General features: G+C 38.7%; 1 protein-coding gene across 1 annotated transcript; it reads left to right on the top strand.

The window, feature by feature from the left end:
• The first annotated feature begins 6,904 nt into the window (after positions 1–6,904).
• On the top strand, positions 6,905–8,226 carry LOC149845558 (Ribulose bisphosphate carboxylase large chain, catalytic domain-containing protein). Its single transcript, XM_089988402.1, is given in 5 exon segments — positions 6,905–6,911; positions 7,016–7,672; positions 7,675–7,845; positions 7,848–7,868; positions 7,871–8,226. Coding segments are annotated over 5 exon segments (1,119 nt in total). The 3' UTR covers positions 8,134–8,226.
• Positions 8,227–14,331: the final 6,105 nt, after the last annotated feature.

Below are 14,331 nucleotides of genomic sequence, written 5' to 3'. Positions count from 1 at the left end.
ATAACTACACATTTTTGTTTCATCCTAACTTGTAGATGCTTTCATCATTGCTTATTCACCAAGAATTATGCTTTAGATTGGATTTATTCAATAAGTTTTGGTGCAATACGAGTTGTTGATTTTGGATCGCTTTAAATATGCCTCTAAACATAAAAAATGTTTAATCTAATGCATATTTTTTTTACTAACCGTAGAAAATATGTCTGAATTTAGATTAAGCAAACACTATAAGCTATCTCTTTGAAGCCATTTAGTAGGGTTTAAGAGCTACTCTCTCTCTCTCAAAGATTAAGATAGAGAGAGAGAGAGAGATGTTGGGGCGGCCAATGTTTGCAACTGTCAAGAAGTAAACTTAATAACTTTGTCCTATCCTAATAGAATGCTATGGCAATTTCCTGTATAATTGTTAAAGGTATTTCAATTTATGGAACTAGCATGTCGAACAATGTTTGAAATCATTTGAGCAAATTTGTAAGTTTGCAACATGTCCATGTTCTTGAACCATGAACTAACTGGTGGATCATTCTACATTTTACTCGTGCTTCTATTAGCAAATTACTCACACAAAAAAGGGAACATTCAATTAACAAGAGCAATTTTTTTCTAAAATCTAAATGAGAATTTTTATTTAAAAGAGAAAAAAAAGAGAGGAAAGGGAGAACTTTGTGTTGGTAGAACAATGTCAAACATTGAAGGTTTGGGCACTTGCTCTTGTAGAGAGAGTGACAAAAGGGGCAAAGACAAGGAGCAAGCAGAGTGCTCACCGCGCTTCTAGAGTATGAGGGGTTTGGTTTACTCGTTAGGACTTTTGAAGAAGGAAAATGATGGATTCCTAAAGAAACCAACTATGTTGTGGGGTTTTATATGGTTTTAGGTGGGTGTTCTTAGTAGCTAGTAGGGGTGGAAAAACTTGACACGACCCGCCAACCCGCCTCTTAGGCGGGTTCGGGTTGGGCTTAAGACATCCCGTTTAATAAACGGGTCGACCCGCCTAACCCGTTTATTAAACGGGTCGGGTTCGGGTTGGGGGTATGCCAACCCGCCAACCCGGCTGACCCGTTTAATAAACGGGTTAGGCAGGCGGGTCAACTCACCAACCCGACCCGCCAACCTGAGAACCCGTTTACCCGACCCAACCCATTTATTAAATGGGTTGGCGGGTCGTGTCGGGTTACCCATTTATTAAACGGGTCGGGTTCGTGTTTGCCACAGCCGACCCGTTTAATAAACGGGTCGGGGTCGGGGTCGAGTTGAGGTATGCTGACCCGCCAACCCATCGGGTCGACCCGCCAACCCGACACGATTGCCACTCCTAGTAGCTAGGCACATTACCTAAATTCTAGGGCAATCATTACCCAAAATCCCAAGATTAAGCCACTGACTTTGTCAACTTTTACTCACCAACAAAATAATTTCTTGGCCTACAAGGACCTCATACGTGTCTAGACTTGAGATGTTGAGTTAAAGGATGTCAAGAGCTCGATACCCAGGGTGTGCGTTTCCCGGCATAGGTGGTTTCCTTTTGAAAAAAAGAGAGGAGGAATTCCTTGGGTTGTCAATGGACCAGACCTGTTAATTTCATCTAGTTCCCATGCCCATTTAACTAAAACTATAGTTTTCTAGCCAAGAATTTGCAAATCGGATCTCAATCTAGATGGACTCAGCTCATATTTGTCCTTGAGGATGCTTTTACCAGATACCAATATAAAAAATTTAGAATTTAAAATGTGTATCCTCTAGAATATTACATGGATGTGACCAGTTAGCATCCACACTTACTCTGTCTTTCTAGATGGTACTAATTAAGAAACACTTGGTCCTTTGTACTCCCAACTTTAGGCCAAGAACTTGTGGTTGCTAAGTTACTGAAGAAATTGAAGATTGAGGACAACTTAGCAAGATAGCAAAGAAATAGAGCAGAATTTTCAACATTCTTTGAGTGATCATGAACCTTCTTCCATTGTTTCTCAAGTTTTTCAACTTATGCATGTAATGTGATTCCAATATCACTCCCATATCTACCTACTCAGAAGTGTAGTCTGTAGCATATTTTGTCATTTGGGAAATGACCAAAATATTGAATGTAAACATCTTTAAGTCTAATTAAGCAATCATAATGGTTCATCTTTCTAAAAAACCCAGAGTATCTAAGTGAACAATGAAGGGACAAGCTTATTTCAATCATGCCCTAAAACTGAACATCATTGGTCATTCCAATAAACTATAGGGTGTGGTTTGTAATTTCAAGTGCAAAGCCTACTCCCAAAAGTGATTTCCAAAATATGCTTTACCAAAAAGTGAGGAGAAGAGATTGCTAAAACATTGGTAAAAAATATTGTGATAGCAATGGTGAAGTGAACATAAAGAAAAATAAGTTGTTTAACTAACCTCAATTACTTAACTACTATATTGAGAAGTAAGAATGTTGTGGGGCCATGTGCATATTTTGAGCAACTAAGTTTGTTGTGACATGGGCCCCACTACCTTTTTTTTTTGGAAAGCAAGCTCGGGTTAAGCAGACCCCTACCATACATCATTAATTTCCAAACTATCAGTCTTTATATACAGTCTCTTGTAAAACCAATATGGGGTAACATCCTCCCCCCCCCCCCCCATTCAAACTAGCATCACCTTCATTCATATGATCTAGATATATATATTTACATATCATTATCATTAATATTAATATATATTCCAGATATCCAATCAACCCGCTGAAATGAAAGTCAAGCTATAGATGCATAAACGTGGATTTATCCATATGATCATCATTTATCCATATGATCATCTATTTCCATTTGTGTCTGAAGTCGCATGTCGTACCATTCTCATTAAATGAAATGAAAATCTGTATTATGATCCAAAGATTGAAAAAAATTGATGAGATTGGGTCCCATCATATCTAGACAATTTTGTTTTTTTGAACATGGAGAAATAAAGAAGCCATTACAATTGCCGGAAATAATAGGCCTACTAAAGGCACAAAAATAGAGGGTAAGTTGAGATCTATCATAGAATCGGTGCCTCGGTGTATTTAATTGATACTTCTCTTATAATTATTATAAAGATATCTATTATAATTATAAAGGAGATTTGTACAAGTTATACGTTTCGTCACCACTTTGTGGAAAATCGTTAGGTATGAATATGTCAGATACCTGTGACTCGATTGGTGAAATAGTATCTCTCTCCAAAAAAACATGTTTTTTTTACCGACGCACAAAGAAAATATCTTGTTGCGGATGAACGAGATATGGAGGAATTGTCCATATGTATGGAGGAATTGTCCATATGTAAGATCATAATTATCGATATGGGTCTTTTCCGCATAAAAAGGGAATCTTTTGTTAGAATAGAAGCAGAAGTGATGTGGATTATTCAAGAATCGAAGTAGATTTGCTTTATAAAAAGAAGATATCAATGAACTTCTATGAAATGGTTTCACGGTTTTCAGCCAATTGTCCTGATCGTGGGATATCATTGAGAAATAGGAATCGGTGTTATCAAAGAATTTTCTGCGATTATTCCTAGTATGGAGTGAGTCAATCATCCACTTTGGTATCTTATTGAACAAAAATGCTGATATTGTTCCTCCATTGATCAAGAATTTTGATCTTTGGGAAGTATCATGATCATCCAATAAGAAAGGTTTCAATTTATTCAAATGAACGATTTGAACACCTATTGATTCTAACAACTTATTGCAGAGTTGATCATTCGGAACTTTCAATTCATAGATGTGGATCCCGGACCTATGAATGGGGATATTCCCGATACTCACAAAGAAAAAAGTAAGTGACTTAGACAAAAAGAAAAGTGACTTGGACAAAAAGAAATGAAGTGACTTAGACAAATCTTGTTTGTCGATAACCTTGGACCAATCAATCGAATGTTGATTAATACGTAATCGATCGAACACTACTTGAAAACGGTTCTTCTGTTCAGAAACGAAATGCTCCAAATGCTCCTGGAAATTCTTGCTCCCATTGGACCATTTGTATCTATATGCATTAGGATCCCGATTCATGGATCTCTCGGTTCGAGAAATAAGAGGATCGAACCATTTATTCTGACTCTTTTTCACATTCGATAAATGTTGGTTGATCATATATTTCATTATAGTTATATGATTCAGAGTATCATTTCCTATTTGATCCCTTTGAATTCCATATTCGAAGTTGTGATCAGATCTATTCATTAAAGAGAATCTATTTGATAGATTTCTTATGTACCCATAGGTGCTATATTGGATTTGAATCAGATTTCGGATCAATCTATATTGATTGACTGCCTCCATTATGTTGTTGCTAGCAAATACCACTATTTTTGGTTTTGGATCTTACAAACCATTCCTGCAGGAGATCCGAACCCATTTTTTTCTGATCCTTCGATAAAAAGATTCATTCTCTTCATAAAAAATATGAGGTAGAACCAATAAAGAGTTCTTTTTCGATTCATCCCTGGAGTTGAATACCTCATTCAAGATTTTTTTTTGATCCAACCCGTAGGAATCCATAGAAAAGGCAAATCCCTTATGATACACTAGATCAGACTCAGTTATTGATAGAGTGAATAGATCTGCCATTTCTTGAAATCTCTCTTCTGATTCAAAATCGTGGTGCAACGTGTATCTCCCTTTGTTTCGGTCATGGAATAGATGGAATAAATCACAAAATGGGTTTTTGTTCAAGAATGAGATCTTATTAGAACTGTCCATATCTGGTTCATCCCTCAGAACCATATCACATCCAGGATCTGATGAAATAGGATGAATTGAGACGGTATTTTGTAAATACGTAATTATCTTGAATATATCAACCATTTCTTTCTTTTCCGACCCAGAGTCGGTCAAGGTACTGTTGCGGGCCAAGCCGTAGAAGGTATCGCTAGACAACCAGAAGCAGAGGGTAAAATACGAGGTACTTTATTGCTTAGTCTGGCTTTTATGGAAGCTTTAACAATTTACGGGCTGGTCGTGGCATTAGCACTTTTATTTGCTAATCCCTTTGTGTAATCCTAGAAACATGAAAATGTGAAAAATACGTACTTTTTTTATTGCTTTGGCCATGCCACTTCGCTTCTTTAAATTATATCAACTCATCACTTCACTCCTACAATCACTTCTTCCTTGATCCAATACTCCAGGAAAGTACTGATTTGAGGAATTAGTGGATCCGCTTCCGCTCGCTTTCTTCTTTCCCACCCTTAGTCCAATGGGCATTTTCCCTTTTTTGTATGTCACAATTGACACGAGACTTGGGACTTAATAAGTGTCTTATCGGAAATCTAAATAAGGAGTGAAGTGATACAAAAAATGGAAATCTTTTTTTATTTATTTTGTTAGTCCTATTCCTATCCATAAGATAAGAGGAGAGCATATGAAAAATCTAACCGATTCTTTCGTTTTTTGGGGTCACTGGCCATCCGCCGGGAGTTTCGGGTTTAATATCGATATTTTAGCAACAAATCTAATAAATCTAAGTGTAGTGCTTGGTGTATTGATCTTTTTCGGAAAGGGAGTGTGTGCGAGTTGTGTATTTCAAGAATAGGCTGGAGCCAACCAGCTGCACTTTATATTTTGCTATTGTAATCTAAATAGATAATAGGGAAAGGTGCACGATCTCAATGAATTACTTCTGAAGGAATCAATAAATCCTATGTAAGAACCATAGCATTTCATAACTCATTGGTAATTTTGATTTTCTATTAACCAATAATGTGAGACCATTTAGTTAACATGGTTAAAACTGAACTGTTTGAAGTCTAAGCACAACACGGTACTCTTTCTACCACTGCGTTAGTACAAGATAAGATGGTTTCAAAATGCATAAAAAATTAATTTTAATTTAGTTGAGAATTTATTTGATATAGAACACTCATATCAATAAAATGATTTGAACCATTGACTGGAAAAACGGGTACCTCGCCCCTTCCTTTTTATCTAATGCTGAATCGACGACCTATGTGTATAAAATGAGAAAGAATTCTTTTGGATTTGAAGAAATAAGAAATAAAAGAAACAACTTTGTTGACAATTACAAGTTTTTTTGGTCTGGTCAGAAGAGCCCTCCAGAGATCCTGGTTTTTCTTGTATCAGTTTCGATATCGTGGAATACGAACAGAGAAGAAAGGGTAGGCTCATTAAGAAAGAGATATGGGAATGCCCCATAAGTATAAGTAAAGTAATTTAATTGAGCGTGAGAGCCAAATGTATCGAAAGATTCATGTTCGGTTCGGGAAGAGATCATGGAAGTTGTGGAATTAATGGGGAGATAATCTACTTTCATTAAGTGATTTATTAGATAATCGAAAGCAGAGGATCTTGAGTACTATTCGCAATTCAGAAGAACTATATGGAGGAGCCGTTGAGCAGCTTGAAAAAGCATGGGCTCACTTACGGAAAGTGGAAAGGGAAGCGGAGGAGTTTCGAGTGAATGGATACTCTGAGATAGAACAAGAAAAGGTGAATTTGATTAATGCCGCTTATCAGAATTTGGAACAATTAGAAAATTACAAAAACGAAACCATTCATTTCGAACAACAAAGAGCGATTAATCAGGTCCAACAACGAGTTTTCCAGCAAGCCTTACAAGGGGCTCTAGGAACTCTGAATAATTGTTTGAACGACGAGTTACATTTACGCACCATCGGTGCTAATATTGGCATACTCGGGGCCATGAAAGAAATAACTGATTAGTCCTTCTACTATAGGTATTATTTTTCTCCTTTTTTGCTTCCTAGAAAGAATTAAGAGATACTAATGGTAACCATTCGAGCCGAAGAAATTAGTAATATTATCCGCGAACGGATTGAGCAATATAATAGAGAAGTAAAGATTGTGAACACTGGCACCGTACTTTAAGTGGGCGACGACATTGCTCGTATTCATGGTCTTGATGAAGTAATGGCAGGTGAATTAGTAGAATTTGAAGAGGGTACAATAGGTATTGCTCCGAATTTGGAATCAAATAATGTTGGTGTTGTATTAATGGGTGACGGCTTGATGATACAAGAGGGTACCCTTTGGACCTTTTTAAAGAAGGTTCTGTTACTAACATGTTTACTTCCATTGTGGGTAATGTATTTGGGTTCAAAGCCCTACGAGCTCTACGTCTGGAGGATCTGAGAATTCCTCCTGCTTATTCTAAAACTTTCCAGGGCCCACCTCATGGAATCCAAGTTGAGAGAGATAAATTGAACAAGTATGGTCGTCCCCTATTGGGATGTACTATTAAACCAAAATTGGGGTTATCCGCAAAGAACTATGGGAGAGTGGTTTATGAGTGTCTCCGCGGTGGACTTGATTTTACTAAGGATGATGAGAACGTGAACTCCCAACCGTTTATGCGTTGGAGAGACCGTTTCTTATTTTGCGCCAAAGCTCTTTATAAAGCACAGGCCGAAACAGGTGAAATTAAAGGACATTACTTGAATGCTACTGCAGGTACATCCGAAGAAATGCTCAAAAGGGCGGCATGTGCCCGAGAGTTGGGAGTTCCTATTGTAATGCATGACTACTTAACAGGGGGATTCACCGCAAATACTAGCTTGGCTCATTATTGCCGAGACAATGGCCTACTTCTTCACATCCACCGCGCAATGCATGCAGTTATTGATAGACAGAGGAATCATGGTATTCACTTCCGTGTACTAGCTAAAGCGTTGCGTATGTCTGGGGGGATCATATTCACTCTGGTACCGTAGTAGGTAAACTGGAAGGGGAACGAGATGTCACTTTGGGCTTTGTTGATTTACTACGTGATGATTTTATTGAAAAAGACCGGAGTCGCGGTATTTATTTCACTCAAGATTGGGTATCTATGCCAGGTGTTCTGCCCGTGGCTTCAAGGGGTATTCACGTTTGGCATATGCCTGACCAAGATATTTGGGGGTGATTCCGTGCTACAGTTCGGTGGAGGAACTTTGAGACACCCTTGGGGTAATGCACCTGGTGCATTAGCTAATAGGGTAGCTTTAGAAGCGTGTGTACAAGCTCGTAATGAGGGACGTGATCTTGCTCGTGAAGGTAATGAAGTTATCCGTGAAGCTAGCAAATGGAGTCCTGAACTGGCTGCTGCTTGTGAGGTATGGAAGGAGATCAAATTCGAATTTGAAGCAATGGATGTCTTGTAATTCAGTGATTCTGATTCCCGTTCGTCCCACCAATTGAAATTTAACTCGGCCCAATCTTTTACTAAATAAAAGGATTGAGCCGAACCAAATAAAGAATGAGGCCCAATCTTCCCTGACTTTTGGATTCTCCCTTTTGCCAATTTGGACAAAAACTTATCAATATAATTGGAATTACGTTTGGGAGACTGTACATTAATCCTATCAAAATTTAACAAAATGACTTTCAATTCAGAAGGGATGTCCTGACTGTGGTTTTTGCCTTACAGAAACTGTAAGACTTTCACTTTTAGGTCCATCCTTCCAGTCTCGATAATAACCTTTACTCCAGGGGTTATTTGGTGTAAGATTTCACTCCACCACTGCCATTCTTTTATCTTCTACACAACCTATTTTGTAGAAACAACCAGCAAAAAGAGAGAAACCTGTATATGTGCTGACATATCTTAATTTATGTAATCTTGGCATAAGAGCTCAACCATATATAAATAAATTAGCTTTGAATAAGCCCTGTAAATTTACAAAAAAAAATTAGTCAAAAAAAGCTTTATAAGTGTCCATCATGATCTCCATACAACTCTAAGGCTCTCTTTGAGAGTACTAAAGATAGCGCAAATGAGGGTAACCATTCAAGCGTTGATTGTGTTGGTCCCTATCAAATGCAGATTCAATCTCCCTACAAATTAGGATTTGTTACTAACAGTAAACATATTCTTGATAATATTGCGGTTACTAAAGATAAAAAACTTACTCAAATTAGTGCCACCGATAAGGATGGCAAAGCTGTATATAGCTACTGCATGTAAATGTAATTGGTGGGTTGAAAAACACAAAAGATTGTAAAAAGAGTGTGAGTTCAGTGGACGTAGGCACTATTGCCGAAACACTCTAATACCTGTGTGTGTTTTCTTATTGCTTTCTCTTTCATGGTATCAGAGCACCAGACTGACTGAATGTCCTCGATTCAATGGCGTCACAAGGTGCATCTTCATCCACGTCAATCGGTTCTGAGCAAACAGGTGCTATCTTTCCTAGTATATCTGTGCCTAACAATCTTCAATATTTTCTGTCGGTAAAACTGTTTGTCGATAATTACCTGCTCTGGGAATCACAGTTTATTTCTCTTCTTAAGGGATACAATATGATGGGTCTCATAGATGGCTCATTGTCATGCCCACTTGAATACCTTTCTGCATAAACAGGAAAAGAGGTTGAAAGAAATCCAGCGTATGTTGAATGGCACCGAACAGACCAACTTCTTCTTAGTTGGATCTTGCCATCCTTAACAAAAATCGTTCATAGCCAAGTCATATGACTCAACACATCTTATGAAACCTGGACTTCCATTAAACGCATGTATGCGGCTCAATCTCGAGCAAGGATTCAGCAGTTGAAATCTCAACTCCAAAACCTGAAGAAAGAAACTGATTCAATCACTTTGTTCTCTCACAAAGCCAAGGGCCTAGCACATCAACTAGCCATGGCCAATAAACCGGTAGATGAGGATGATTTAATAATGAATATTTTGTCTAGTCTTCCCTTTTTATGAATATGGTGCCCTTAGAGTTTCTCTGCGCACTCGCATTGATCCCATTAGGCTTGAAGATCTATATGCCATGCTCCTTATCCATGAAGCCGAAATAGGTAGATCTGAACACATTGAGGATCTGCCCATGGAAAATTTAGTTCATCATCAAAGTTTTAAAAATCAAAACTTCAAGAGCCGAAATTTCCAGCAAAAAGACGAATCCAATAATTGATCAAATGATAGATCGGTCACTTGCCACGCCTGTGGTAACAAAGGCCACATTGCCTCTCAATGTCTCACCATTTGTCAAGCCTATAGAAAATCCGGGCATGGCGCCTTGCAATCAAACAATTTAAGCTTTAAAAAGAGCTTGCTTTTCCCGAAGCCTGTCATATGAAATCTGGACCGTATCTTAATTATGCAAATTGGTATGCCAACACTGGAGCCACACACCATGTTACTGCTGATCTAAACGACCTGTCTTTGCACACAGATTATCAAGGCACTGACCAACTGTGCGTGGGAAATGGTATGGGTCTCAAAATAAAAAATATTGGTCATACTACTCTCAATGGTGCTGATTCCAATTTTCTTGTCAAAGATATACTACATGTTCTCGATATTTCCAAAAATCTATTATCGGTTCATAAATTTACTCATGACAATAATGTGTTCTTTGAATTTCATGCAAATCGGTGTGTGGTTAAGAGCGCTGCAACAAGGAAGATGATCCTCGAAGGACCAACTAACCATGGACTATATCAGCTCAATTTGCGAAAGATCGATGGAGTGTCTTGTAGTGGCAAAAAACTGATAAATGTAGGAGAAAGAGCTTCAATTGAAGACTGACACAAGAGAATGGGAGACCCTGACTTCAAGACTGTTCTACGAGTTCTAAATAATGATTTTCCTGTTATCAATAAGAATTTTAATAAAGTATGTGTTGCATGTCAATCTGGAAAGAGTCATGCTCTTCCTTTTCCTCCATCCCAGCATAAAGTTAAAGCTCGTCTTGATTTAATCTTTACAGATGTATGGGGGGCAGCGGTTACTCCCTCTATGCATGGATACAGATATTATGTCACGTTTGTGGATGCCTTCTCTCATTTTTCTTGGCTTTATGTTTTCAAAAGTAGATCTGATGTCCTTTATGTGTTTAAAAATTTTCAACTATATGTTGAAAGACAATTTGACAGGAAAATTAAAAACGTGCAAAGTGACTGGGGAGGAGAATGTCGTAATCTTTCTGCCCATTTGCAGTCACAAGGCATCAATCATCGGATTAGCTGTCCTCATGCCCATCAGTAAAATGGTTGTGTTGAGAGCAAACACCGACATATAGTGTAAACCGGCCTTGCTCACCTTGCGCAAGCAGGCTTGCCGTACAAGTATTGGGATTTTGCTTTTTGAACAACTATATATCTTATAAATCGGATGCCTACTACAATTCTTAATATGAAGTCTCCATATTAGATGCTTTTTAAACGTGAGCCTGACTAAAAATTCCTAAAGATTTCTGGATGTGCATGTTACCCGTGTTTACGTGATTTCAACAGGCATAAACTTGAGTTTCGAAGCAAGTAGTGCACCTTTCTTGGGTACAACAACCAGCATAAAGGATATCTATGCCTTGACTCTAAAACTAATAAATTGATCATAAGCTGCCACGTCATTTTTTATGAAACCATCTACCCATTCAAGGTCCAAAATCAGTTGTCGTCCCTACCTACACCTTGCTCTCCTTCACCTATCGCCATTACCTCCCCACTTCCAATCTCACCCTCTCCAACATACCTGATTCCTCCTCCTGTGGAATCACTGCCCCACCCCTCACCCTCTCCCCCACCTCCCTCTAGTTCTCCTTCCAGACTGCCACCTCCTCCCGATACCGCTGTCAATGACACCTGCACCCGTCATATGATTACCCGATCCCAAACTGGGTCCCTCCGACCCAAAACATATCTCGTCTCCAAATATGCCTTGCTTGAGCTTTACCTGACCCAAGTTTACCCTGAATCCGAACCCATTTCTTTTTGGCAAGCAAAAGTTCTCCCTAAATGAATTGCTGCTATGCAGGACGAGTTCCAGGCTCTTCTAAAAAATGCTACATGGAGTCTTGTTCCTCCTCCGTCCTCAACTAATATTGTTGGCTCTCGCTGGGTTTTTTGAATTAAATGACAGGCTGATGGAACAATTGCTCGTTACAAAGCTCGTCTTGTGGCACAAGGTTATACTCAAGAGGCCGGCATAGACTACTTTGAGACGTTCAGTCCTGTTGTCAAACCTACAACTATTCGGGTAGTGCTCACCACTGCCGTCTCTCAGGGATGGACCTTCTGCCAACTTGATGTTCATAATGCCTTCTTACATGGGCTTCTCTCCGAAGACGTCTATATGGCTCAACCACCTGGTTTTATAAATGCGCAGTTCCCTACTCATGTGTGAAAACTTCATAAAGCCATCTATGGGCTCAAACAGTCTCCTCGAGCCTGGTTTCAGCGTCTTAGTCTTTTTTTGAAATCCCTGGGCTTCTCAGCTTCCAAAGTGGATACCAAGGTGACATTACTGTTTATCTGCTCATCTATGTTGATGATATCATCACTGGCAATCGACGTACCACCATTGAATCCATCATTCAGAAATTACATACCGAATTCACCATTAAAGATCTTCGTTCGTTATATTATTTTTGGGGTATTGAGGCAACTTTCCATTCTGAGGGCCTTTTTCTCCATCAGTTGCAATATATGTTTGAGCTTCTTCGTAGATTCAATATGCTTGAGACAAAACCCTCTCATACCCCATGGCCACCTCTCTCCGATTGTCTCTGCAAGATGGGGATCTTCTTTTTAATCTGACTCCATATCGACAACTCGTTGGCAGCCTCCAATACCTCACTCTTACTAGACCGGATTTGTCAAAGGAACTTTATCTCATGGCCTGCTTCTTCGTCCCACTCGCCTTTTTCAGCTTGATGCCTACATTGACGCTGATTGGGTTGGGGATATTGATGATCAAAAATCTACTGGCGGATATGCTATCTACTTGGGCAAATCTCTCATCTCTTTGGTCTGCTCGCAAACAACCAATTGTGGCTTCTTCTAGTATGGAAGCCAAATATCGAGCTTTGGCATCCTGTGCTACCGAAGTCTTATGGCTCACCTATCTTCTTCGTGAGCTCAGGCTAACCCGACCTCATCCTCCTCATCTTTGGTGTGATAATATCAATGTTGTATCTCTCTCAACGAATCCTGTGTTTCACAATTGCATCAAACACATCGAAATCGATGTGCACTTTGTACGGGATCACATTGCTCAGAAACATTTTGAAGTTCGGTATGTCTTCAGTCATGATCAGTTGGCCGACATTCTCGCTGAACCCCTTGCTCGCACAGCCTTTGACCTTCTTCGGACCAAGCTGAACCTCCTTCCTAGGCCGCTCAGCTCGCAGGGGGATACTAAAGATAACGCAAATGAGGGTAACCGTTCAAGCGCCAATCGTGTTGGTCCCTATCAAATGCAGATTCAATCTCCCTATAAATCAGGATTTGTTACTAACAGTAAACAAATCCTTGATAATACTGTGATTACTAAAGATAAAAATCTTACTCAAATTAGTGCCACCGATAAGGATGGCAAAGCTGTATAAAGCTACTGCATGTAAATGTAATCGGTGGGTTGAAAAACGCAAAAGATAGTAAAAAGAGTGTGAGTTCAGTGGACGTAGGCACTATTGACGAACCACTCTAAAGCCTGTGTGTTTTTGCTTATTGCTTTCTCTTTCAGAGAGCCTACATGGAAATGGAAATACCATTTTCATGTGTTGTTAAAATATGATTTTGCCAAAATGTAGCGTTGATGGAGTTGCCACTCTTATGAATGGTGTTCAAATATGGCGTTGGGGTGATCTTAATGCAATGTTTTGATGATACCACTTCTCTTAGAGAGCATGAGAGGTGGGAGAAACCACAAGATTCCTTAGATTCTAGGCTCCTAAACAGATCACCTAGGTTGCATCTCATGTGGTAAGTCCTGTGTCAAGCTGAAGGCCCAGGATCAAATCCCTCTGTCACATGAGGCAGTTGTTGTTTTGCTAGGTGTTTGCCTAAGCTTGTCTTTCAAAAAAAAAAGAAAAAAGCTCCCAAGCAGAACCTAAATCTCAGTGATAAAAAAAATAGTAATAACAATATAAGGTCATGTTCCCATGAAGGTTTCAACATAAAAAATTAAAAACAAAATAAAATAAAATAGAAAACAATATGAGAGGTTTTGGCTATATAGTATATAAAAAAATAAAAGAGGTGTGGCCGTGTTGTCGGATAACATGAGTTTCCAAACTGTCACAAGATTCTTCAATTCAATCTCCTGTCCTGTCTTTTTTTTTGTATATATATATATATATATATATATATATATATATATATATATATATATATATATATATATATATATATATATATATATATTGGATAATCCAAGAGAAAACCCTCTAGAGAGTACACCCAGCTTCGACCAAGAGATGTCACCCATGGGTTTCCAAACTTGTGATGTCTTTTTGTATGCTTTTTAACAGAATATCACATTAAAATCAGCATGTCCCGTGCTCTGTAACAAATATCACGAGATTTATAAAAATCTCATGATAATATTGCAAGAAATTGCCTGAAAGTTTA

Source organism: Nuphar pumila, chromosome 2, assembly GCF_984573655.1.
Source record: "Nuphar pumila chromosome 2, dmNupPumi1.hap1.1, whole genome shotgun sequence".
NCBI lineage: Eukaryota > Viridiplantae > Streptophyta > Magnoliopsida > Nymphaeales > Nymphaeaceae > Nuphar > Nuphar pumila.
Note: the sequence above shows the minus strand (reverse complement) of the source record. Positions and strands in the feature narration are given on the sequence as shown.